Source organism: Chiloscyllium plagiosum, unplaced genomic scaffold, assembly GCF_037043375.1.
Source record: "Chiloscyllium plagiosum isolate Xiang-an unplaced genomic scaffold, Cpla_swu_hap1 HiC_scaffold_45, whole genome shotgun sequence".
Taxonomy (NCBI): Eukaryota; Metazoa; Chordata; class Chondrichthyes; order Orectolobiformes; family Hemiscylliidae; genus Chiloscyllium; species Chiloscyllium plagiosum.
The window spans coordinates 26,225,029-26,251,764 of NW_028270183.1; the positions used below are offsets into that span (position 1 = coordinate 26,225,029).

A 26,736-nucleotide genomic window follows, 5' to 3' on the forward strand; every position below is an offset into this window, starting at 1 on the left:
CTAACCTGCACACCTTTGGACTGTGGGAGGGAACTGGAGCACCTGGAGGAATCCCACACAGACACGGGGCGAACGTGCAAACTCCACACAGTCAGATACATTAATGTTCCGGATGAATGAATTGGGAGCATTGTTGCTAATTTCACAGATGACACAAGCTCGGTGGAGGGACAGGTAACGTTGAATACGAAACTGGGAGATTGCAGAAGGTCTTGGATGGGCTGGGAGAGTGGGCAATGAAATAACAGATGGACTGCAATGTGGGAAAATTATGAGGTAATGTTTAGGGTGTAATGAGGTAATGTTTAGGGTGTAGGTTTGCTCTCTGAGCTGTAGGTTTGATATCCAGACGTTTTATTACCTGGCTAGGTAACATCATCAGTGGCGACCTCCAAGTGAAGCGAAGCTGTTGTCTCCTGCTTTCTATTTATATCTTTCTCCTGGATGGGGTTCCTGGTGATGTCATTTCCTGTTTGTTTTCTGAGGGGTTGATAGATGGTATCTAGATCTATGTGTTTGTTTATGGCATTGTGGTTGGAGTACCAGGCCTCTAGGAATTCTCTGGCATGTCTTTGCTTAGCCTGTCCCAGGATAGATGTGTTGTCCCAGTCGAAATGGTGGCTTTTTTCATCCGTGTGTCGGACTACGAGGGAGAGAGGGTCGTGTCTTTTTGTGGCTAGCTGGTGTTCGTGTATCCTGGTGGCTAACTTTCTTCCTGTTTGTCCTACGTAGTGTTTGTGGCAGTCCTTGCATGGAATTTTGAAGATGACGTTGGTTTTGTCCATGGGTTGTACTGGGTCTTTTAAGTTTGTTAGTTTTTGTTTGAGAGTGTTGGTGGGTTTGTGTGCTACTAGGATTCCGAGGGGTCTCAGTAGTCTGGCTGTCATTTCTGAAACTTCTTTGATGTATGGTAAGGTGGTTAGGGTTTCAGGCTGTGTTTGGTCTGCTTGTCGTGGTTTGTTCTTGAGGAATCTGTGGACTGTATTTTTTGAGTATCTGTCCTTTTTGAATACGTTGTATAGGTGGTTCTCCTCTGTTTTCCGAAGTTTGTCTGTGCTGCAGTGTGTGGTGGCTCGTTGGAATAGTGTTCTGATACAGCTTTGTTTGTGTGTGTTGGGATGGTTGCTGGTGTAGTTAAGTATTTGGTCAGTGTTTGTCGGTTTTCTGTATACACAGATTTGTAGTTCTCCGTTGTCCGTTCTTTCGACTGTGACGTCCAGGAATGCGAGTTTGTTGTCGGTTTCTTCCTCCTTGGTGAACTTTATGCCTGTGAGGGTGTTGTTGATGATGTTAAATGTGTCTTCTATCTTGTTTCGTTTTGTGATGATAAAGGTGTCATCTACGTAGCGGACCCAGATTTTTGGTTTGATGGTTGGTAGGGCTGTTTGTTCTAGTCTTTGCATTACTGCTTCTGCTATGAATCCTGATAGCGGAGATCCCATGGGTGTGCCCTTGGTTTGTTTGTAGATTATGTTGTTGAAGGTGAAGTGGGTGGTGAGGCACAGATCCACTAGCTTCATGATGTTTTCGTTGGTAATGTGATTGATGGTGGTTGGTGTGTGTGAGATGGTCTGCTCTAAAAGTGTGGTAAGTGTTTGCTTTGCCAGGTCGATGTTGATGGAGGTGAACAGTGCTGTTACGTCGAATGAGATCATTGTTTTGTCTTCCTCTATTTTGGTGTCTTTGATGATTTTTAGGAATTCCTGGGTGGAGTGGATGGAGTGCTGTGACTCTTCTACTAGGTATTTCAGTCTTGCGTGTAGTTCTTTGGCCAGTCTGTAAGTTGGTGTTCCAGGGAGTGAGACTATGGGTCTGAGGGGGGCTCCTGGTTTATGGATTTTTGGTAGTCCGTAGAATCGTGGGGTGTTGGTCCCGTCTGGTTTCATTTTCTGGAATTCCGTCTTGTTTAATTGTTCGGAATTGTGTAATTTTGTTTCCTCGTTGTGGGTTCGGGTCTAGCTCAACCTGTTGGTAGGTTTTGGTGTCTGCGAGTAGGGCATTGGCTTTCTCTATGTATTCCCTCTGTTCAGGATGACTGTGAGCCGACCTTTGTCTGCAGGTAATATAACGATGTTTTTATCTTTTTTGAGGTTTTCTAGGGCTTTCTTTTCTTGTGTGTTCAGGTTGTTTCCTTCCCTCTTTCGGCTTTCAACCCCTCAAAAAACGAACAGGAAATGACATCACCACAAACCCCAGGAACCCCATCCAGGAGAAAGATATAAATAGAAAGCAGGAGACAACAGCTTCGCTTCACTTGGAGGTCGCCACTGATGATGTTACCTAGCCAGGTAATGAAACGTCTGGATATCAAACCTACAGCTCAGCGAGCAAACCTACACCCTAAACCTTAACCTGAGCTACAAACCTTCACAAACCTTGTATGAGGTTATGTACTTTGGTTGGAAGGATAGAAGCATTTCTGCTCCTAAATCATATAGTCATGGAGTCATAGAGTCATACAGTACAGAAATAGATCCTTTGGTCCAAATCATCCCAATCTGACCTAATCCCATTTGCCAGCACCCGGCCCATATCCCTCCAAACCCTTCCTATTCATATACCCATCCAAATGCCTCTTAAATGTTGCAATTGTACCAGCCTCCACCACATCCTCTGGCAGCTCATTCCATACACGTACCACCCTCTGTGTGAAAAAAATCTTATGGTCACTCATTATCCTCACTTCGGACCTTGTGATGAGGGGGAAGGTCATTGATGAAGCAGCTGAAGGTGGTTGGGGCGAGGACACTCCCCCGAGGGACTCCTGCAGAGATGGCCTGGAGCTGAGCTGACTGATATTGTCTGTCTGGGATGACTCTGGGAGTGTGGCTGTCAGACTGTTGTTTGACCAGTCTGTGAGCGAGCTCTCCCAGTTTTGGATTGGTCAGTAGGTATCAGGAAGAGGAACTTTGTTGGGCTGTCGGAGCTCTCCTGTGCAGTTGTCGTGTCTGATGCCCTGCGTCGGTGTCAGATGGTGCAGACCTCCGAGTGATTGTTAAGGTTGAGTGGCTGTAGTTGCTGTGGGAGTGGAATCGCCCGCAGATCTGACCGACTTTTGTGAACCAGGTGGGGATTTTATTTCAACAATTGTCAGTGGTTTCACGGTGATCATTATGCTCCTGTTTGCAGAGATTTTATTGAATTGAAATCTCACTATCTGCCCGTGGTGGGATAGGAACTCAGGGTCTCCAGAACACTAACACTCAGTTTCTTGATTGATAGGTCTAGTGACAATCCCACTGAGGGTAACGTCCCTTTGTGAGGGTGTAACTGTGTGGGCAGGCAGTGGGTGTTGGGGTTGGGGGGGGAGAACTGTATGGCGTGGAATTTGTTCTCAGAGACCACCTGAAGACGTAAGGATTGTGGCAGACCCTGAGGAGAGTGGGTGTTGGAGCAGGTCATACCCCAGTTTGATGATCAGGGGGGTAGGGACCACACAGCCCCCTCTTTCTCCTCAGTCACTGAGCCCTCTCCAACTCAGGATTCAAGCCTGATCTCTTTCTGACCATCACCAGAATGTCAAAAGAGAACAATACATCACAGGAACAGGTCCTTCAGTCCATCAAGACTATCCCAACACCTGACTCCTTTCTACAAACCCTTTTCCACAGTTTGTATCCCTCTATTCCCTGGCTCTCCGTTATTCGATTAACATGATCCTTTAATGTTTCTATTATATCTGTCTCCACCAGCTCCTCTGGCAGCACATTCCAGGGACTCACCACCCTCTGTGAAAAAAACCTGCCTCCCACGTTTCGTTTAACCTTTCCCCCTTTAACCTTAAACCTATGTCCCTGAGTAATTGACATTTCTACCCTGGGGAAAAAAGATTCCCACACTATCCATTCTCCCCATGCCTCACATAATTTTGTAAACCTCTAACGGGATCATTTTTTTTCACCAGCTCTTAGGATTTAACTGACAATGTTTTACCACACGAATAAGCCAAATTGTCAAATATATAGAGAGGGTGAACCAGAGAAAACCAAGTCATGGTCTTCTCCTGCTCAACATAGGGTATCCACCACATCCATAGCCCAAATGTTCCGGCTTATGGAATTACTGACATGGAAGTTTCCGTTAAGCTCTTCCTGTAAATATTTATAACCTTGTGGAAATGTTTAGAATTTGGGAGTGAGATCAGCTGGGTATTTCTGCACCTTGTTCAGGGTCTGAGTGGTGATGTTCTGTGTGTTAACCCTGTGGTTCTGTCAGGGTGAGGCTTGGGCCTAGCTGAGTTACCAGGCAACACACATCCTTGGGGAAGGAAGTCAGGGCAGCCCAGCAGCCAGCCAGCCATCTGTTGCTGAGACACTGGTTCATGCTGGGATATAAATGGACCATATAGGGGGAACATGAGGGAAGGGTGAGGGGGTTGTTGGGAAGACAAGCCAGGAGATATTCCCATTGTGGCTCGGAATACTGGCTGGTCGGTCAGTCACCAAAGTGGACGGAGGAAGAGACTGAGAATCAGGCTGAATAAGCTCCAGTGACAAGGAATTGCAGTGAAGTAAATATCACTGCGTGACAAGGCCCAAGTGGGAGGGTCGTCTGCAACACCATCACCACTGCCTCCTCCACCATCTCCCGCCCAAGCTCTGATTCCCCAAAATATCATACAACCCACCGGGGTAAAGTAGAGGCAGTTAGGGGAGTCTGTACCCCTACCCAGGCCAGGAGGTTTCCACCACTTCCCAGTGCTCGGGGTGAAGGACAATGGAGGGACTGGGGAGTGCGTGGACAACACTGTGCTGTGTCTGGGTGCAGGGTCAGGGTCAGGGTCAGGGTGGGGGTGATGGAGGGACTGGGGTGTGTGTGGACAGCACTGTGCTGTGTCAGGGTGCATGGTCAGGGTGGGGGTGATGGAGGGGCTGGGGTGTGTGTGAGACAGACAGCACTGTGCTGTGTCTGGGTGCAGGGTCAGGGTGGGGGTGATGGAGGGGCTGGTGTTTGTGTGGACAGCACTGTGCTGTGTCTGGGTGCAGGGTCAGGGTCAGGGTGGGGTGATGGAGGGACTGGGGTGTGTGTGAACAGACAGCACTGTGTTGTGTCTGGGTGCAGGGTCAGGGTGGGGGTGTGGACGGACTGGAATGTGTGTGACACACAGCACTGTGCTGTGTCTGGGTGCAGGGTCAGGGTCAGGGTCAGGGTGGGGGTGATGGAGTGGCTGCGGTGTGTGTGACAGACAGCACTGTGCTGTGTCTGGGTGCAGGGTCAGGGTCAGGGTGGGGGTGATGGAGGGGCTGGGGTGTGTGTGAATAGACAGCACTGTACTGTGCCTGGGTGCAGGGTCAGGGTCAGGGTCAGGGTGGGGGTGATGGAGTGGCTGCGGTGTGTGTGACAGACAGCACTGTGCTGTGTCTGGGTGCAGGGTCAGGGTCAGGGTCAGGGTGGGGGTGATGGAGGGGCTGGGGTGTGTGTGAATAGACAGCACTGTACTGTGCCTGGGTGCAGGGTCAGGGTCAGGGTCAGGGTCAGGGTGGGGGTGATGGAGTGGCTGCGGTGTGTGTGACAGACAGCACTGTGCTGTGTCTGGGTGCAGGGTCAGGGTCAGGGTGGGGGTGATGGAGGGACTGGGGTGTGTGTGACAGACAACACTGTGCTGTGTCTGGGTGCAGGGTCAGGGTCAGGGTGGGGGTGATGGAGGGATTGCGGTGTGTGTGACAGACAACACTGTGCTGTGTCTGGGTGCAGGGTCAGGGTCAGGGTGGGGGTAATGGAGGGACTGGAGTGTCCGTGACAGACAGCAATGTGCAGTGTCTGGGTGCTGTGTCTGGGTGCAGGGTCAGGGTCAGGGTGGGGGTGATGGAGGGGCTGGGGTGTGTGTGAATAGACAGCACTGTACTGTGTCTGGGTGCAGGATCAGGGTCAGGGTGGGGGTGATGGAGGGGCTGGGGTGTGTGTGAATAGACAGCACTGTACTGTGTCTGGGTGCAGGGTCAGGGTCAGGGTCAGGGTGGGGGTGATGGATGGACTGGGGTGTGTGTGACAGACAGCACTGTGCTGTGTCTGGATGCAGGGTCAGGGTCAGGGTGGGGGTGATGGAGGGACTGGGGTGTGTGTGAACAGACAGCACTGTGCAGTGTCTGGGTGCTGTGTCTGGGTGCAGGGTCAGGGTGGGGGTGATGAAGGGGCTGTGGTGTGTGTGTGAGACAGACAGCACTGTGCTGTGTCTGGGTGCAGGGTCAGGGTGGGGTTGATGGAGGGGCTGGGGTGTGTGTGAATAGACAGCACTGTGCTGTGTCTGGGTGCAGGGTCAGGGTGGGGTGATGGAGGGGCTGGGGTGTGTGTGAATAGACAGCACTGTGCTGTGTCTGGGTGCAAGGTCAGGGTGGCGGTGATGGAGGGGCTGGGGTGTGTGTGACAGACAGCACTGTGCTGTGTCTGGGTGCTGTGTCTGGGTGCAGGGTCAGGGTGGGGGTGATGGAGGGGCTGGGGTGTGTGTGACAGACAGCACTGTGCTGTGTCTGGGTGCAGGGTCAGGGTCACGGTGGGGGTGATGGAGGGACTGGGGTATGTATCACAGACAGCACTGTGCTGTGTCTGGGTGCAGGGTCAGGATCAGGGTGGGGGTGATGGAGGGACTGGGGTGTGTGTCACAGACAGCACTGTGCCGTGTCTGGGTGCAGGGTCAGGATCAGGGTGGGGGTGATGGAGGGACTGGGGTGTGTGTCACAGACAGCACTGTGCCGTGTCTGGGTGCAGGGTCAGGGTCAGGGTGGGGGTGACGGAGGGGCTGGGGTGTGTGTGACAGACAGCACTGTGCTGTGTCTGGGTGCACGGTCAGGGTCAGGGTGGGGGTGATGGAGGGGCTGGGGTGTGTGTGTGACAGACAGCACTGTGCTGTGTCTGGGTGCAGGGTCCGGGTGGGGGTGATGGAGGGGCTGTGGTGTGTGTGAATAGACAGCACTGTGCTGTGTCTGGGTGCAGAGTCAGGGTCAGGGTCACGCTGGGGGTGATGGAGGGACTGGGGTATGTGTGACAGACAGCACTGTGCTGTGTCTGGGTGCAGGGTCAGGGTCAGGGTCAGGGTGGGGGTGATGGAGGGACTGGGGTGTGTGTCACAGACAGCACTGTGCCGTGTCTGGGTGCAGGGTCAGGATCAGGGTCAGGGTAAGGGTCAGGGTGATGGAGGGACTGGGGTGTGTGTGACAGACAGCACTGTGCCGTGTCTGGGTGCAGGGTCAGGGTCAGGGTCAGGGTCTGGGTCAGGGTGGGGGTGATGGAGGGGCTGGGGTGTGTGTGACAGACTGCACTGTGCTGTGTCTGGGTGCAGGGTCAGGGTCCGGGTGGGGGTGGGGGTGATGGAGGGGCTGGGGTGTGTGTGACCAGGCAGCACTGCTGTGTCTGGGTGCAGGGTCAGGGTCAGGGTCAGGGTCAGGGTGGGGGTGATGGAGGGACTGTGGTGTGTGTGACAGACAGCACTGTGCTGTGTCTGGGTGCAGGGTCAGGGTCAGGGTCAGGGTGGGCGTGATGGAGGGACTGGGGTGTGTGTGAACAGACAGCACTGTGCAGTGTCTGGGTGCAGGGTCAGGGTCAGGGTCAGGGTGGGCGTGATGGAGGGACTGGGGTGTGTGTGACACACAGCACTGTGCTGTGTCTGGGTGCAGGGTCAGGGTCAGGGTCAGGGTGGGGGTGATGGAGTGGCTGCGGTGTGTGTGACAGACAGCACTGTGCTGTGTCTGGGTGCAGGGTCAGGGTCAGGGTGGGGGTGATGGAGGGGCTGGGGTGTGTGTGAATAGACAGCACTGTACTGTGCCTGGGTGCAGGGTCAGTGTCAGGGTCAGGGTCAGGGTGGGGGTGATGGAGTGGCTGCGGTGTGTGTGACAGACAGCACTGTGCTGTGTCTGGGTGCAGGGTCAGGGTCAGGGTCAGGTTGGGGGTGATGGAGGGGCTGGGGTGTGTGTGAATAGACAGCACTGTACTGTGCCTGGGTGCAGGGTCAGGGTCAGGGTCAGGGTCAGGGTGGGGGTGATGGAGTGGCTGCGGTGTGTGTGACAGACAGCACTGTGCTGTGTCTGGGTGCAGGGTCAGGGTCAGGGTGGGGATGATGGAGGGACTGGGGTGTGTGTGACAGACAACACTGTGCTGTGTCTGGGTGCAGGGTCAGGGTCAGGGTGGGGGTGATGGAGGGACTGCGGTGTGTGTGACAGGCAACACTGTGCTGTGTCTGGGTGCAGGGTCAGGATCAGGGTGGGGGTGGGGGTAATGGAGGGACTGGAGTGTCCGTGACAGACAGCAATGTGCAGTGTCTGGGTGCTGTGTCTGGATGCAGGGTCAGCGTCAGGGTGGGGGTGATGGAGGGGCTGGGGTGTGTGTGAATAGACAGCACTGTACTGTGTCTGGGTGCAGGATCAGGGTCAGGGTCAGGGTGGGGGTGATGGAGGGACTGGGGTGTGTGTGAACAGACAGCAATGTGCAGTGTCTGGGTGCTGTGTCTGGGTGCAGGATCAGGGTCAGGGTGGGGGTGATGGAGGGGCTGGGGTGTGTGCGAATAGACAGCACTGTACTGTGTCTGGGTGCAGGATCAGGGTCAGGGTGGGGGTGATGGAGTGGGTGCGGTGTGTGTGACAGACAGCACTGTGCTGTGTCTGGGTGCAGGGTCAGGGTCAGGGTCAGGGTGGGGGTGATGGAGGGGCTGGGGTGTGTGTGAATAGACAGCACTGTACTGTGTCTGGGTGCAGGGTCAGGGTCAGGGTCAGGGTGGGGGTGATGGATGGACTGGGGTGTGTGTGACAGACAGCACTGTGCTGTGTCATGGTGCAGGGTCAGGGTGGGGTGATGGAGGGGCTGGGGTGTGTGTGACAGACAGCACTGTGCTGTGTCTGGGTGCAGGGTCAGGGTCAGGGTGGGGGTGATGGAGTGGCTGAGGTGTGTGTGACAGACAGCACTGTGCTGTGTCTGGGTGCAGGGTCAGGGTCAGGGTCAGGGTCAGGGTGGGGGTGATGGAGGGACTGGGGTGTGTGTGAACAGACAGCACTGTGCAGTGTCTGGGTGCTGTGTCTGGGTGCAGGGTCAGGGTGGGGGTGATGGAGGGACTGGGATGTGTGTGACAGACAGCACTGTGCTGTGTCTGGGTGCAGGGTCAGGGTCAGGGTCAGGGTCAGGGTGGGGGTGATGGAGGGACTGGGGTGTGTGTGAACAGACAGCACTGTGCAGTGTCTGGGTGCTGTGTCTGGGTGCAGGGTCAGGGTGGGGGTGATGGAGGGACTGGGGTGTGTGTGACAGACAGCACTGTGCTGTGTCTGAGTGCAGGGTCAGGGTCCGGGTGGGGGTGATGGAGGGGCTGGGGTGTGTGTGACAGACAGCACTGTGCTGTGTCTGGGTGCAGGGTCAGGGTGGGGGTGATGAAGGGGCTGGGGTGTGTGTGACAGACAGCACTGTGCTGTGTCTGGGTGCTGTGTCTGGGTGCAGGGTCAGGGTGGGGGTGATGGAGGGGCTGGGGTGTGTGTTAATAGACAGCACTGTGCTGTGTCTGGGTGCAGGGTCAGAGTCAGGGTCTGGGTGGGGGTGATGGAGGGACTGGGGTGTGTGTGAATAGACAGCACTGTGCTGTGTCTGGGTGCAAGGTCAGGGTCAGTGTCAGGGTGGGGGTGATGGAGGGGCTGGGGTGTGTGTGACAGACAGCACTGTGCTGTGTCTGGGTGCAGGGTCAGGGTCAGGGTGGGGGTGATGGAGGGGCTGGGGTGTGTGTGACAGACAGCACTGTGCTGTGTCTGGGTGCAGGGTCAGGGTCAGGGTGGGGGTGATGGAGGGGCTGGGGTGTGTGTGACAGACAGCACTGTGCTGTGTCTGGGTGCAGGGTCAGGGTCAGGGTGGGGGTGATGGAGGGGCTGGGGTGTGTGTGACAGACAGCACTGTGCTGTGTCTGGGTGCAGGGTCAGGGTCAGGGTGGGGGTGATGGAGGGGCTGGGGTGTGTGTGACAGACAGCACTGTGCTGTGTCTGGGTGCAGGGTCAGGGTCAGGGTCCAGTGGTGGTGATGGAGGGGCTGGGGTATGTGTGAACAGACAGCACTGTGCAGTGTCTGGGTGCAGGGTCAGGGTGGGGGTGATGGAGGGGCTGGGGTGTGTGTGAATAGACAGCACTGTGCTGTGTCTGGGTGCAGGGTCAGGGTCAGGGTCCAGTGGTGGTGATGGAGGGGCTGGGGTATGTGTGAACAGACAGCACTGTGCAGTGTCTGGGTGCAGGGTCAGGGTGGGGGTGATGGAGGGGCTGGGATGTGTGTGACAGACAGCACTGTGCTGTGTCTGGGTGCAGGGTCAGGATCAGGGTCAGGGTCAGGGTGGGGGTGATGGAGGGACTGGGGTGTGTGTCAGAGACAGCACTGTGCCGTGTCTGGGTGCAGGGTCAGGGTCAGGGTCAGGGTCAGGGTGATGGAGGGGCTGGGCTGTGTGTGACAGACAGCACTGTGCTGTGTCTGGGTGCAGGGTCAGGGTCAGGGTCAGGGTCAGGGTGGGGGTGATGGAGGGGCTGGGGTGTGTGTGACAGACAGCACTGCTGTGTCTGGGTGCAGGGTCAGGGTCAGGGTCAGGGTGGGGGTGATGGAGGGACTGGGGTGTGTGTCACAGACAGCACTGTGCCGTGTCTGGGTGCAGGGTCAGGGTCAGGGTCAGGGTGAGGGTCAGGGTGATGGAGGGGCTGGGGTGTGTGTGACAGACAGCACTGTGCTGTGTCTGGGTGCAGGGTCAGGGTCAGGGTCAGGGTGGGGGTGATGGAGGGACTGGGGTGTGTGTCACAGACAGCACTGTGCCGTGTCTGGGTGCAGGGTCAGGATCAGGGTGAGGGTCAGGGTGATGGAGGGGCTGGGGTGTGTGTGACAGACAGCACTGTGCTGTGTCTGGATGCAGGGTCAGGGTCAGGGTCAGGGTGGGGGTGATGGAGGGACTGGGGTGTGTGTCACAGACAGCACTGTGCTGTGTCTGGGTGCAGGGTCAGGGTCAGTGTCAAGATGGGGGTGATGGAGGGGCTGGGGTGTGTGTGACAGACAGCACTGTGCTGTGTCTGGGTGCAGGGTCCGGGTCAGGGTCAGGGTGGGGGTGATGGAGGGACTGGGGTGTGTGTGAACAGGCTGCACTGTGCAGTGTCTGGGTGCAGGGTCAGGGTCAGGGTCAGGGTCAGGGTCAGGGTGGGGGTGATGGAGGGGCTGGGGTGTGTGTGACAGACAGCACTGTGCTGTGTCTGGGTGCAGGGTCAGGGTGGGGGTGATGGAGGGTCTGGGGTGTGTGTGAACAGGCAGCACTGTGCTTATCTGGGTGCAGGGTCAGGGTCAGGGTCAGGGTGCGGGTGATGGAGGAGCTGGGTTGTGTGTGAACAGGCAGCACTGTGCTGTGCTGGGTGCAGGGTCAGGGTCAGGGTGGGGGTGATGAAGGGGCTGGGGTGTGTGTGACAGACAGCACTGTGCTGTGTCTGGGTGCAGGGTCAGGGTCAGGGTCAGGGTGATGGAGGGGCTGTGATGTGTGTGAACAGGCAGCACTGTGCTGTGTCTGGGTGCAGGGTCAGGGTCAGGGTGGGGGTGGGGGTGATGGAGTGGCTGGGGTGTGTGTGACAGACAGCACTGTGCTGTGTCTGGGTGCAGGGTCAGGGTCAGGGAGGGGTGATGGAGGGACTGGGGTGTGTGTGAACAGGCAGCACTGTGCAGTGTCTTGGTGCAGGGTCAGGGTCAGGGTCAGGGTAGGGGTGATGGACGGGCTGGGGTGTGTGTGACAGACAGCACTGTGCTGTGTCTGGGTGCAGGGTCAGGTTCAGGGTCAGGGTGGGGATGGGGGTGATGGAGGGGCTGGGGTGTGTGTGACAGACAGCACTGTGCTGTGTCTGGGTGCAGGGTCAGTGTCAGGGAGTGGGTGATGGAGGGACTGGGGTGTGTGTGAACAGGCAGCACTGTGCAGTGTCTGGGTGCAGGGTCAGGGTCAGGGTCAGGGTGGGGGTGATAGAGGGACTGGGGTGTGTGTCACAGACAGCACTGTGCCGTGTCTTGGTGCAGGGTCAGGGTCAGGGTCAGGGTCAGGGTGATGAAGGGGCTGGGGTGTGTGTGACAGACAGCACTGTGCTGTGTCTGGGTGCAGGGTCAGGGTCAGGGTGGGGGTGATGGAGGGGGTGAGGTGTGTGTGACAGACAGCACAGTGCTGTGTCTGGGTGCAGGGTCAGGGTCAGGGTGGGGGTGATGGAGGGGCTGAGGTGTGTGTGACAGACAGCACTGTGCTGTGTCTGGGTGCAGGGTCAGGGTCAGGGTCAGGGTGGGGGTGATGGAGGGGCTGGGATGTGTGTGACAGACAGCACTGTGCTGTATCTGGGTGCAGTGTCCGGGTCAGGGTCAGGGTCATGGTGGGTGTGATGGAGGGGCTGGGGTGTGTGTGACAGACAGCACTGTGCTGTGTCTGGGTGCAGGGTCAGGGTCAGGGTGGGGGTGATGGAGGGGCTGGGGTGTGTGTGACAGACAGCACTGTGCTGTGTCTGGGTGCAGGGTCAGTGTCAGGGTGGGCGTGATGGAGGGGCTGGGGTGTGTGTGACAGACAGCACTGTGCTGTGTCTGGGTGCAGGGTCAGGGTCAGGGTCAAGGTGGGGATGATGGAGAGACTGGGGTGTGTGTGACAGGCAGCACTGTGCTGTGTCTGGGTGCAGGGTCAGGGTCAGGGTCAGGGTGGGGGTGATGAAGGGGCTGGGGTGTGTGTGAACAGGCAGCACTGTGCTGTGTCTGGGTGCAGGGTCAGGGCCAGGGTCAGGGTGGGGTGGGGGTGATGGAGGGGCTGGGGTGTGTGTGACAGACAGCACTGTGCCGTGTCTGGGTGCAGGGTCAGGGTCAGGGTCAGGGTCAGGGTGATGAAGAGGCTGGGGTGTTGGGGACAGACAGCACGTGCTTTGTCTGGGTGCAGGGTCAGGGTCAGGGTCAGGGTGGGGGTGGGAGTGATGGAGGGGCTGAGGTGTGTGTGAACAGGCAGCACTGTGCTGTGTCTGGGTGCAGGGTCAGGGTCAGAGTGAGGGTGATGGAGGGGCTGAGGTGTGTGTGACAGACAGCACTGTACTGTGCCTGGGTGCAGGGTCAGGGTCATAGTGGGGGTGATGGAGGGGCTGAGGTGTGTGTGACAGACAGCACTGTGCTGTGTCTGGGTGCAGGGTCAGGGTCAGGGTCAGGGTGGGGGTGATGGAGGGGCTGGGGTTTGTGTGACAAACAGCACTGTGCTGTGTCTGGGTGCAGGGTCAGGGTCAGGGTGGGGGTGATGGAGGGGCTGGGGTGTGTGTGACAGACAGCACTGTGCTGTGTCTGGGTGCAGGGCCAGGGTCAGGGTCAGGGTGGGCGTGATGGAGGGGCTGGGGTGTGTGTGACAGACAGCACTGTGCTGTGTCTGGGTGCAGGGTCAGTGTCAGGGTGGGCGTGATGGAGGGGCTGGGGTGTGTGTGACAGACAGCACTGTGCTGTGTCTAGGTGCAGGGTCAGGGTCAGGTTCAGGGTGGGGGTGATGGAGGGGCTGGGGTGTGTGTGACAGACAGCACTGTGCTGTGTCTGGGTGCAGGGTCAGGGTCAGGGTGGGGGTGATGGAGGGGCTGGGGTGTGTGTGACAGACAGCACTGTGCTGTGTCTGGGTGCAGGGTCAGGGTCAGGGTCAGGGTGGGCGTGATGGAGGGGCTGGGGTGTGTGTGAACAGACTGCACTGTGCTGTGACTGGGTGCAGGGTCAGGGTCAGGGTGGGGGTGGGGGTGATGGAGGGACTGGGGTGTGTGTGAACAGGCAGCACTGTGCTGTGTCTGAGTGCAGGGTCAGGCTGAACACTGGCTGTCCTCTCGCGAGCTCTCACTTCGTGTTTGGGAGATCCACTTCCTCAGTCAGAGGATGAATCGCTGTACTTACTGTGAGCAGACGGTGTCACTAACGGACGATTCCCCAGCGAGACAGGCCTTTGCAATCGCTCCCTGTCACTCACAAAGTACTCTGGAGTGCCCTCTGTGTGCTCTCGGGTCTCAGTCTAACCTTCCATCTCTCCCCCCACCCCCACTGTCTCTCCTTCCTGGTTTCTCTCTCAGGTTGCTGCCTTTTATTCTGCCTTTCTCTCCTTCCACCTCTTATTCCTCTCTCCTCCCCCACCCTGCCCTCTCTGCCCTTCCCTGTGCACTCTCTCTCTCTTTCCTTCCCCCACTGCCAGCTGCTTCCCTCTTTCCTTCGCTCCCACTTTGCGTCTCTCTCTCTCTCTGTCTCTCCCTCCCTCTTACCCCCCACCCCCCCCCAGCCCCCGGCCTTCTCTCTAAAGTTAGCTGACAAACTCCATTTTGTTCTTTGAGCTCTCGCTGATAGTCCCTCCTGCTTTCAGCTCTTCACATGCCACGTGATCCCTGTTCTTTGTGGCCAGTTGCTATAGCGACTGTAGTTTGCCTCGGAGTAGTTTGACAGAACTCAGGCCGGACGGATGTGTCCTGTAGCGAAACCCCTTCCTGCTCCTTAACTGGGAGAGTGGGAAGGGGACGGAGAGGGAGATGTGTGGGCACAGACAGATCCAACAGAGGGGAAGGACACGAGGGAAGTTTAGAATGGCCAGAGGCAGAAAGGTACAGGGAAGGAGGCAGTGGAGGATAGAGGGAGGGAGGGGAGGATAGAGGGAGGGAGGGGAGGATAGAGGGAGGGAGGGGGCCACTGTGTCGGGTGGTCGGACTGATCCCCGAGGAGCACAGAATGGCGTGTGCAGAGACACTGATCGAGCACAATGTGAGCTTTAACGTAACACAGCAGGATACAATAGGATCCATACAACAGAGGTGTATCCAACAATAAGACCGTACGAGACAGGAGCAGGATCAGGCCATTCGGCACACTGAGTCTGCTCCTCCATTCGATGAGCGATGTGCTTCTCAACCCCATTCTCTGCCTTCACCCCCCCCCCCCTTCCCCCCCTCCCCCCACAATAACCCTTTGTCCCTTCAACAATCTCAAACCTATCCATCTCGGTCTTAAAGCCACACAATGACCTGCCCTTCCATAACCCTCTGTGGTAGTGACTTCCACAGATTCCTCACCCTCTGGCTGAAGAAATTCCCCCTCATTTCGGATGTAAAGAGGCTCCCCTTCACCCAGAGGCTGTGCCCTCGGGTTCCCAGTATCTCCCGCCCATGGCAACATCTTCCCCATGTCCCCTCTATCCAGACCTCTCAGTAAGTTTCAATTAGACTCTTCCCCCCTCCCACCGTTCCAAACTCCACCGAGTCCCCAATCACTCCTCACGTGACAAGTCCTTTGCTCCTGAGGTCATTCTTATCAGACTCTTTGAGTACCCCCCCCCTCCAATATGAGCACATTCTTCCTCGGATACAGGGCCCACAGCTGCTCACAGTATTCCCACTGCAGTCTGACCAGAGCCTCATGCAGCCTCAGCAGTACATCCCTGGTCTTGTATTCTCAAAATGAATGCTAACATTCCATTTGGCACCTGAACCATGAGAGAAGCTTGAATTAAGACTCTGTGACTCATTCCCATTCAGAAAATATTCTATTCCACCAACCTTCCAACCAAAGTGTGTAACCTCACACTTCCCCACCTTGTATCCCACCTGCCTCTTCCTTGCCCAAATCCTCTGCAGTTCTCCCCAATTCCTCAGCACCACCTCTCCCTCCAGCTGTCCTTGCAAACTCAGCAACAATGGTCTCCGTTCACTCACCCAGCTCATTAGGGTATCAGATGAATAATTGTGGTCCCAACACTGGCCCCTGTGGAACTCACAACCTCCCATTCAGAAAAAAGACCCCTTTATCCCCACTCTCTGCCTTCTGCCAGTCAGCCAATCCTCTATCCATACCAGTACCTTGCCCCTAACACCATGAGTAGCCTCCTGTGCAGCACCTTGTCAAAGGCCATCTGGATGTCCACATAGATCACGTCCACTTGCTTGTTATCTCCTCAAAGAATTCTTATCAGATTTGTCAGACTTGACCTCCCCTTGACATCCTGATGAAGGGCTTATGCCCGAAACATTGATTCTCCTGCTCCTCGGATGCTGCCTGAGCGGCTGTGCTTTTCCAGTGCCACACTTTTCCACTCTTCTTTCCAAAGCTGTGCTGACTCAGCCTTGCACTTCCAAGTATTTTGCAATCTCATCCTTAAAAATGGACTCCTAGACCTTCCCAAAGACTGAGGTCAGGGTAATCAGCTGGGAGTTTCCTGTCTTCTGTCTTGCTCCATTCTTAAACAGGTCATAGAGTCATAGAGAAACGGAAACAAACCCTTCCGTCCAACCTGTCCATGCCGACCAGATATCCCAACCCAATCTAGTCCCACCTGCCAGCACCCGGCCCATATCCCTCCAAACCCTTCCTATTCATATACCCATCCAAATGCCTCTTAAATGTTGCAATTGTACCAGCCTCCACCACATCCTCTGGCAGCTCATTCCATACACGTACCACCCTCTGTGTGAAAAAGTTGCTTCTTAGGTCTCTTTTCTATCTTTCCCCTCTCACCCTAAACCTATGCCCCCTAGTTCTGGACTCCCCGACCCCAGGGAAAGGACCTTGTTACATCAGCCATCTTCTAGTCCGCTGGAACCCTCCCTGACACCAGTTCCTGAAAGATAACCACCAATTCCTCCGCAATTTCCTCAGCTATCTCCTTCCGAACCCTGGGATGTAGTCCGTCTGGTCTGAGTGATTTATCCACAGTCAGACCTTTCAGCTTCCCCAGCACCTTATCCTTAGTGTTGGACACTACACTCACCTCTGTCACAATTCCCTTGAAGGTCTGGTAGGCTAATAACGTCCACGGCCATGAAAACTGATGCAAACAAACTACTCACTTCCTCTGCCAGTTCTTTGTTTCCTGTTACGACTTCTCTAGTCTCATTTTCCAGTGGGCCAATATCCACTCTGACCTTTTAGATATCCAAAAAAAACCCTGCAATTTTCCTTTATCTTACTAGATAGTCAAATCTCACTTTTCATCTCCTGTCAACTCATTGATTTTTTTTTTTGTAAATTATCCTCTTGCTGGTTATGAAAGGATTCCCAACACTCTGGCTTCCCTCTCATCTTCACCACACTGTATGCTTTTACTTTGACCGTTATTCTGTCCCTGAATGCACTCACCATCCATAGTTGCCTCATCCTCCCCCGAGTTTGTTTTTCGACTTTGGGATGAATTCCCGATGTGCCTCCCGAATTGTCCCCCAGAAACTCCCGCTCTTGCTGCTCCACTAACTTCCATGCTGCAGTCCCCTTCCAATAACTTCTGACCAGCTCTCCCCTCATGTCTCAGGAGGTGACCTTTACTCAGTTGTAACATCTGATTCCAGCTTCTCCCTCTCAAACTGCAGGGTCAATTCCATCGTATCATGGTCACCGATGCCGAGAGGTTGCTAATCAAGTCTGCCCCATTCCCCATCACCAAATCCAAAATTGCCTGTTCCCTAATGGGCTCTAACACAAGCTGTCCCCCCAAAAAATCCATCTCGTAGAGATTCTAAGAATTGCGCTATCAACCTTATTTCCCAAGTCCATCTGCATATTGAAGCCCCCCCCCCCCCCCATGGTATTTGTAATGGTACCTGTCCGACTTTTCCCTGTCCTGATTTATTTTCTTACCCACACCCTGACGACTGCTTAGAGGCCATTACGCAACTCCCATTAAGCACGAATTTTCTTTGCAGTTTTTCAAATCCACCCTCAAAAAATTCCAATGCCATCTGATTTGAAATCACGTATTGACATTGATTTGGTATAATTTCGTGCGAATACGGCAAGATCGCCCACTCTGTTCATCTGCCTGTCATTTCAACAAGGCATGCATCATTGAATATTGCATTCCCAAATGTGATATTAGCTGGAAATGTGTTGCTGGAAAAGCGCAGCAGGTCAGGCAGCAACCAGGGAACAGGAGAATCGACGTTTCGGGCATAAGCCCTTCTTCAGATTCCTGAAGAAGGGCTTATGCCCGAAACGTCGATTCTCCTGTTCCCTGGATGCTGCCTGACCTGCTGCGCTTTTCCAGCAACACATTTCCAGCTCTGATCTCCAGCATCTGCAGACCTCACTTTCTCCTCGAATGTGATATTACACCTGCCATTATAACATGGCCCTGTTTTACGTGTAATATCATACATGCCATTATAACATGCCCCTGTTATAGCTGTAATATCATACCTGCCATTATAACATGTCCCTGTTATACCTTTAATATCACACCAGCATTATAACATGGCCCTGTTGTACCTGTAATATCACACCTGTCATTATAACATGTCCATGTGACACCTTTAATATCATACCCGCCATTATAACATGTCCCTGTTATACCTGTAATATCATACTTGCCATTATAACATGCCCCTGTTATACCTGTAATATCGCCCCTGCCATTATAACATACCCCTGTTATACCTGTAATATCACACCTGCCATTATAACATGTCCCTGTTATAGCTGTAATATCATACCTGCCATTATAACATGTCCCTGTTATACCTTTAATATCACACCAGCATTATAACATGGCCCTGTTGTACCTGTAATATCACACCTGTCATTATAACATGTCCATGTTACACCTTTAATATCATACCCGCCATTATAACATGTCCCTGTTATACCTGTAATATCATACTTGCCATTATAACATGCCCCTGTTATACCTGTAATATCGCCCCTGCCATTATAACATGCCCCTGTTATACCTGTAATATCACACCTGCCATTATAACATGTCCCTGTTACACCTGTAACATCATACCTGCCATTATAACATGTCCCTGTTATACCTGTAATATCATACCCGCCATTATAACATGTCCCTGTTACACCTGTAACATCATACCTGCCATTATAACATGTCCCTGTTATACCTGTAATATCATACCCGCCATTATAACATGTCCCTGTTACACCTGTAACATCATACCTGCCATTATAACATGTCCCTGTTATACCTGTAATATCATACCCGCCATTATAACATGTCCCTGTTACACCTGTAACATCATACCTGCCATTATAACATGTCCCTGTTATACCTGTAATATCATACCCGCCATTATAACATGGTCCTGTTATATCTCTAATATCATACTTAGCATTATATCATTGCCCTGTTATACCTGTAATATCATCCCTGCCATTATGACATGCATCAGTTATACTTGTAATACCGTACGTGCCACTATAATATGTCCCTGTTATACCTGTAATATCATACCTGCATTATAACATGTCCCTGTTACACCTTTAATATCATACCTGCCATTATAACATGTATCTGTTATACCTGTAATATCATACACGCCATTATAACATGTCCCAGTTACACCTGTAATATCGTACCTGCCATTATAACATGCCACTGTTACATCTGTAATATCAAACCTGCCATTATAACATGGTCCTGTGATACCTGTAATATCGTACCTGCCATTATAACATGCTCCTGTTATGCCTGTAATATCACACCTGCCATTTTAACATGGTCCTGTTTATACTTGTAATATCGTACCTACCATTATAACATTGCACTGTTATACCTGTAATAGGGTACCTGCCGTTATAACATGGCCATGTTATACCTGCAACAGGTCCCTGTTATACCTGTAATATCATACCCGCCATTATAACATGGTCCTGTTAGACCTGTAAAATCGTACCTACTATTGTAACATGGCCCTGTTATATCTGTAATATCATATCTGCCGTTATAACATGGTGCTGTTACACCTGTAACATCATACCCACCATTATAACATGTCCCTGTTATACCTGTAATATCATCCCTGCCATTATGACATGCCCCAGTTATACCTGTAATACCGTACGTGCCACTATAATATGTCCCTGTTATACCTGCCATTATAACATGCCCCTATTATACCTTTAATATCAAACATGCCATTACAACATGTCCCTGTTACACCTGTAATACAATACCTGCCATTCTAACATGGCCCTGTTATACCTGTAATATCATGCCTGCCATTATAACATGTCCCTGTTACACGTGTAATGTCATACCGGCCATTATAACATGTCCCTGTTACACCTGTAATATCATACATGCCATTATAACATGTTCTTGTTACACGTGTAATGTCATACCGGCCATTATAACATGTCCCTGTTACACCTGTAATATCATACTTGCCATTATAACATGGCCCTGTTACACCTGTAACATCATACATGCCATTATAACATTGCCCTGTAATACCTGTAATATCGTACCTGCAATTATAACATGCCACAGTTACACCTGCAATATCGTACCTGCCATTATAACATGTCCCTGTTACACCTGTAATATCACACCTGCCATTATAATATGTCTCTGTTACACCTGTAACATCACACCGGCCATTATAACATGTCCCTGTTACCCCTGTAATATCATACCTGCTATTATAACATGTCCCTGTTATACCTGTAATATCATACCTGCCATTATAACATGTCCCTGTTAAACCTGTAATATCATACCTGTTTTTATAGCATGTACCTGTTACACCTGTAATATCATACCTGCCATTATAACATGGTCCTGTTATACCTGTAATATCATGCCTACCATTATAACATGGCCCTGTTATACGTGTAATTTCATACCTGCCGTTATACCATGGCACTGTTATACCTGCAATATCAGACCCGCCATTATATCTTTCCTCTGTTAAACCTGTAACATCAGACCTGCCATTATAACATGTCCCTGCTATACCTGTAATATCATACCTGCCATTATAACATGTCCCTGTTAAACCTGTAACATCAGACCTGCCATTATAACATGTCCCTGTTATACCTGTAATATCGTACCTGCCATTATAACATGTCCCTTTTATACCTGTCATATAGTACCTGCCATTAAATCATGCCTCTGTTACACCTATAACATCATACCTGCCATTATAACATGTCCCTGTTACACCTGTCATATCATACCTACCATGAAAACATGACCCTGTTGTACCTGTAATATCGTACCTGCCATTATTACATGTCGCTCTTTTACCTGTAATATCGCCCCTGTCATTATTACATGACCCTGTTATACCTGTAATATCATACCTGCCATTATAACATGTCCCTGCTATACCTGTAATATCGCCCCTGCCATTATAACATGTCCCTGTTATACCTGTAATATCGCCCCTGCCATTATAACATGACCCTGTTATACCTGTAATATCGCCCCTGCCATTATAACATGTCCCTGTTATACCTGTAATATCGCCCCTGCCATTATTACATGTCCCTGATATACCTGTAATATCGCCCCTGCCATTATTACATGTCCCTGATATACCTGTAATATCGCCCCTGCCATTATTACATGTCCCTGTTATACCTGTAATATCATACCTGCCATTATTACATGTCCCTGTTATACCTGTAATATCATACCTGCCATTATAACATGTCCCTGTTATACCTGTAATATCGCCCCTGCCATTATAACATGCCCCTGTTATACCTGTAATATCGCCCCTGCCATTATAACATGACCCTGTTATACCTGTAATATCGCCCCGCCATTATAATATGCCCCTGTTATACCTGTAATATCGCCCCTGCCATTATAACATGTCCCTGTTATACCTGTAATATCGCCCCTGCCATTATAACATGACCCTGTTATACCTGTAATATCGCCCCTGCCATTATAACATGTCCCTGTTATACCTGTAATATCGCCCCTGCCATTATTGCATGTCCCTGTTATACCTGTAATATCGCCCCTGCCATTATTACATGTCCCTGATATACCTGTAATATCGCCCCTGCCATTATTACATGTCCCTGTTATACCTGTAATGTCATACCTGCCATTATTACATGTCCCTGTTATACCTGTAATATCATACATGCCATTATAACATGTCCCTGTTATACCTGTAATATCGCCCCTGCCATTATAACATGCCCCTGTTATACCTGTAATATCGCCACTGCCATTATAACATGACCCTGTTATACCTGTAATATCGCCCCGCCATTATAACATGTCCCTGTTATACCTGTAATATCGCCCCTGCCATTATAACATGACCCTGTTATACCTGTAATATCGCCCCTGCCATTATAGCATGTCCCTGTTATATCTGTAATATCGCCCCTGCCATTATTACATGTCCCTGATATACCTGTAATATCGCCCCTGCCATTATTACATGTCCCTGATATACCTGTAATATCGCCCCTGCCATTATTACATGTCCCTGTTATACCTGTAATATCATACCTGCCATTATTACATGTCCCTGTTATACCTGTAATATCGCCCCTGCCATTATAACATGCCCCTGTTATACCAGTAATATCACCCCTGCCATTATAACATGACCCTGTTATACCTGTAATATCGCCCCGCCATTATAACATGCCCCTGTTATACCTGTAATATCGCCCCGTCATTATAACATGCCCCTGTTATACCTGAAATATCGCCCCTGCCATTATAACATGACCCTGTTATACCTGTAATATCGCCCCTGCCATTATTACATGTCCCTGATATACCTGTAATATCGCCCCTGCCATTATTACATGTCCCTGATATACCTGTAATATCGCCCCTGCCATTATTACATGTCCCTGTGATACCTGTAATATCATACCTGCCATTATAACATGTCCCTGTTATACCTGTAGTACCATTCTGGCCGATTTCATTCTGCACTACAAGCCAATTTACCTTGTTTTGTGTACTGTGTGCATTTAAATGCAACACCTTCAGTACTACGTTGAGTGCCCCCAATCTCCCTGTTATACCTGTAATATCGCCCCTGCCATTATAACATGACCCTGTTATACCTGTAATATCGCCCCGCCATTATAACATGCCCCTGTTATACCTGTAATATCGCCCCTGCCATTATAACATGACCCTGTTATACCTGTAATATCGCCCCTGGCATTATAACATGACCCTGTTATACCTGTAATATCGCCCCTGCCATTATAACATGTCCCTGTTATACCTGTAATATCGCCCCTGGCATTATAACATGGCCCTGTTATACCTGTAATATCGCCCCTGCCATTATAACATGTCCTTGTTATACCTGTAATATTGCCCCTGCCATTATAACATGGCCCTGTTACCCCTGTAATATCGCCCCTGCCATTATAACATGTCCCTGTTATACCTGTAATATCACCCCTGCCATTATAACATGGCCCTGTTATACCTGTAATATCATACCTGCCATTATAACATGGCCCTGTTACCCCTGTAATATCGCCCCTGCCATTATAACATGGCCCTGTTACCCCTGTAATATCACCCCTGCCATTATAACATGCCCCTGTTATACCTGTAATATCGCCCCTGCCATTATAACATGGCCCTGTTATACCTGTAATATCGCCCCTGCCATTATTACATGCCCCTGTTATACCTGTAATATCGCCCCTGCCATTATAACATGGCCCTGCTATACCTGTAATATCGCCCCTGCCATTATTACATGGCCCTGCTATACCTGTAATATCGCCCCTGCCATTATAACATGTCCCTGTTATACCTGTAATATCGCCCCTGCCATTATAACATGGCCCTGCTATACCTGTAATATCGCCCCTGCCATTATAACATGCCCCTGTTATACCTGTAATATCGCCCCTGCCATTATAACATGACCCTGTTATACCTGTAATATCGCCCCACCATTATAACATGCCCCTGTTATACCTGTAATATCGCCCCTGTCATTATAACATGGCCCTGTTATACCTGTAATATCGCCCCTGCCATTATAACATGACCCTGTTATACCTGTAATATCCCCCCTGACATTATAACATGTCCCTGTTATACCTGTAATATCGCCCCTGCCATTATAACATGGCCCTGTTATACCTGTAATATCACCCCTGCCATTATAACATGCCCCTGCTATACCTGTAATATCGCCCCTGTCATTATAACATGTCCCTGTTATACCTGTAGTACCATTCTGGCCGATTTCATTCTGCACTACAAGCCTATTTACCTTGTTTTGTGTACTGTGTGCATTTAAATGCAACACCTTCAGTACTACGTTGAGTGCCCCCAATCTCCCTGTTATACCTGTAATATCGCCCCTGCCATTATAACATGACCCTGTTATACCTGTAATATCGCCCCGCCATTATAACATGCCCCTGTTATACCTGTAATATCGCCCCTGCCATTATAACATGACCCTGTTATACCTGTAATATCGCCCCTGCCATTATAACATGACCCTGTTATACCTGTAATATCGCTCCTGGCATTATAACATGACCCTGTTATACCTGTAATATCGTACCTGCCATTATAACATGTCCCTGTTATACCTGTAATATCACCCCTGCCATTATAACATGTCCTTATTATACCTGTAATATCGCCCCTGGCATTATAACATGGCCCTGTTATACCTGTAATATCGCCCCTGCCATTATAACATGTCCTTGTTATACCTGTAATATTGCCCCTGCCATTATAACATGGCCCTGTTACCCCTGTAATATCGCCCCTGCCATTATAACATGTCCCTGTTATACCTGTAATATCGCCCCTGCCATTATAACATGGCCCTGTTATACCTGTAATATCATACCTGCCATTATAACATGGCCCTGTTACCCCTGTAATATCGCCCCTGCCATTATAACATGGCCCTGTTACCCCTGTAATATCACCCCTGCCATTATAACATGCCCCTGTTATACCTGTAATATCGCCCCTGCCATTATAACATGTCCCTGCTATACCTGTAATATCGCCCCTGCCATTATTACATGCCCCTGTTATACCTGTAATATCGCCCCTGCCATTATAACATGGCTCTGCTATACCTGTAATATCGCCCCTGCCATTATTACATGGCCCTGCTATACCTGTAATATCGCCCCTGCCATTATAACATGTCCCTGTTATACCTGTAATATCGCCCCTGCCATTATAACATGGCCCTGCTATACCTGTAATATCGCCCCTGCCATTATAACATGTCCCTGTTATACCTGTAATATCGCCCCTGCCATTATTACATGTCCCTGATATACCTGTAATATCGCCCCTGCCATTATTACATGTCCCTGATATACCTGTAATATCGCCCCTGCCATTATTACATGTCCCTGATATACCTGTAATATCGCCCCTGCCATTATTACATGTCCTTGTTATACCTGTAATATCATACCTGCCATTATTACATTTCCCTGTTATACCTGTAATATCGCCCCTGCCATTATAACATGCCCCTGTTATACCTGTAATATCACCCCTGCCATTATAACATGACCCTGTTATACCTGTAATATCGCCCCGCCATTATAACATGCCCCTGTTATACCTGTAATATCACCCCTGCCATTATAACATGCCCCTGTTATACCTGTAATATCGCCCCTGCCATTATAACATGACCCTGTTATAACTGTAATATCGCCCCTGCCATTATTACATGTCCCTGATATACCTGTAATATCACCCCTGCCATTATTACATGTCCCTGATATACCTGTAATATCGCCCCTGCCATTATTACATGTCCCTGTTATACCTGTAATATCATACCTGCCATTATTACATGTCCCTGTTATACCTGTAATATCATACCTGCCATTATAACATGTCCCTGTTATACCTGTAATATCGCCTCTGCCATTATAACATGCCCCTGTTATACCTGTAATATCGCCCCTGCCATTATAACATGACCCTGTTATACCTGTAATATCGCCCCACCATTATAACATGCCCCTGTTATACCTGTAATATCGCCCCTGTCATTATAACATGGCCCTGTTATACCTGTAATATCGCCCCTGCCATTATAACATGGCCCTGTTATACCTGTAATATCCCCCCTGACATTATAACATGTCCCTGTTATACCTGTAATATCGCCCCTGCCATTATAACATGGCCCTGTTATACCTGTAATATCGCCCCTGCCATTATAACATGCCCCTGCTATACCTGTAATATCGCCCCTGTCATTATAACATGTCCCTGTTATACCTGTAGTACCATTCTGGCCGATTTCATTCTGCACTACAAGCCTATTTACCTTGTTTTGTGTACTGTGTGCATTTAAATGCAACACCTTCAGTGCTACGTTGAGTGCCCCCAATCTCCCTGTTATACCTGTAATATCGCCCCTGCCATTATAACATGACCCTGTTATACCTGTAATATCGCCCCGCCATTATAACATGCCCCTGTTATACCTGTAATATCGCCCCTGCCATTATAACATGACCCTGTTATACCTGTAATATCGCCCCTGCCATTATAACATGACCCTGTTATACCTGTAATATCGCCCCTGGCATTATAACATGACCCTGTTATACCTGTAATATCGTACCTGCCATTATAACATGTCCCTGTTATACCTGTAATATCGCCCCTGCCATTATAACATGTCCCTGTTATACCTGTAATATCGCCCCTGGCATTATAACATGCCCCTGTTATACCTGTAATATCGCCCCTGCCATTATAACATGTCCTTGTTATACCTGTAATATTGCCCCTGCCATTATAACATGGCCCTGTTACCCCTGTAATATCGCCCCTGCCATTATAACATGTCCCTGTTATACCTGTAATATCGCCCCTGCCATTATAACATGGCCCTGTTATACCTGTAATATCACCCCTGCCATTATAACATGCCCCTGCTATACCTGTAATATCGCCCCTGTCATTATAACATGTCCCTGTTATACCTGTAGTACCATTCTGGCCGATTTCATTCTGCACTACAAGCCTATTTACCTTGTTTTGTGTACTGTGTGCAT

General features: G+C 50.9%; 1 protein-coding gene across 1 annotated transcript in view; it reads right to left on the bottom strand.

The window, feature by feature from the left end:
• Window positions 1-14,141, bottom strand: part of LOC148136421 (uncharacterized) — a 31,662-nt gene extending 17,521 nt beyond the window's left edge. Inside the window, exons 1-2 of the mRNA XM_087983186.1 lie at window positions 13,846-14,141; window positions 544-2,155 (exon numbers count right to left, since the gene is read on the bottom strand). Coding sequence (XP_087839312.1) covers window positions 544-1,886 — 1,343 coding nt within the window. The 5' untranslated portion in view covers window positions 1,887-2,155; window positions 13,846-14,141. The remainder of the gene's footprint in view (window positions 1-543; window positions 2,156-13,845) is intronic.
• Window positions 14,142-26,736: the final 12,595 nt, after the last annotated feature.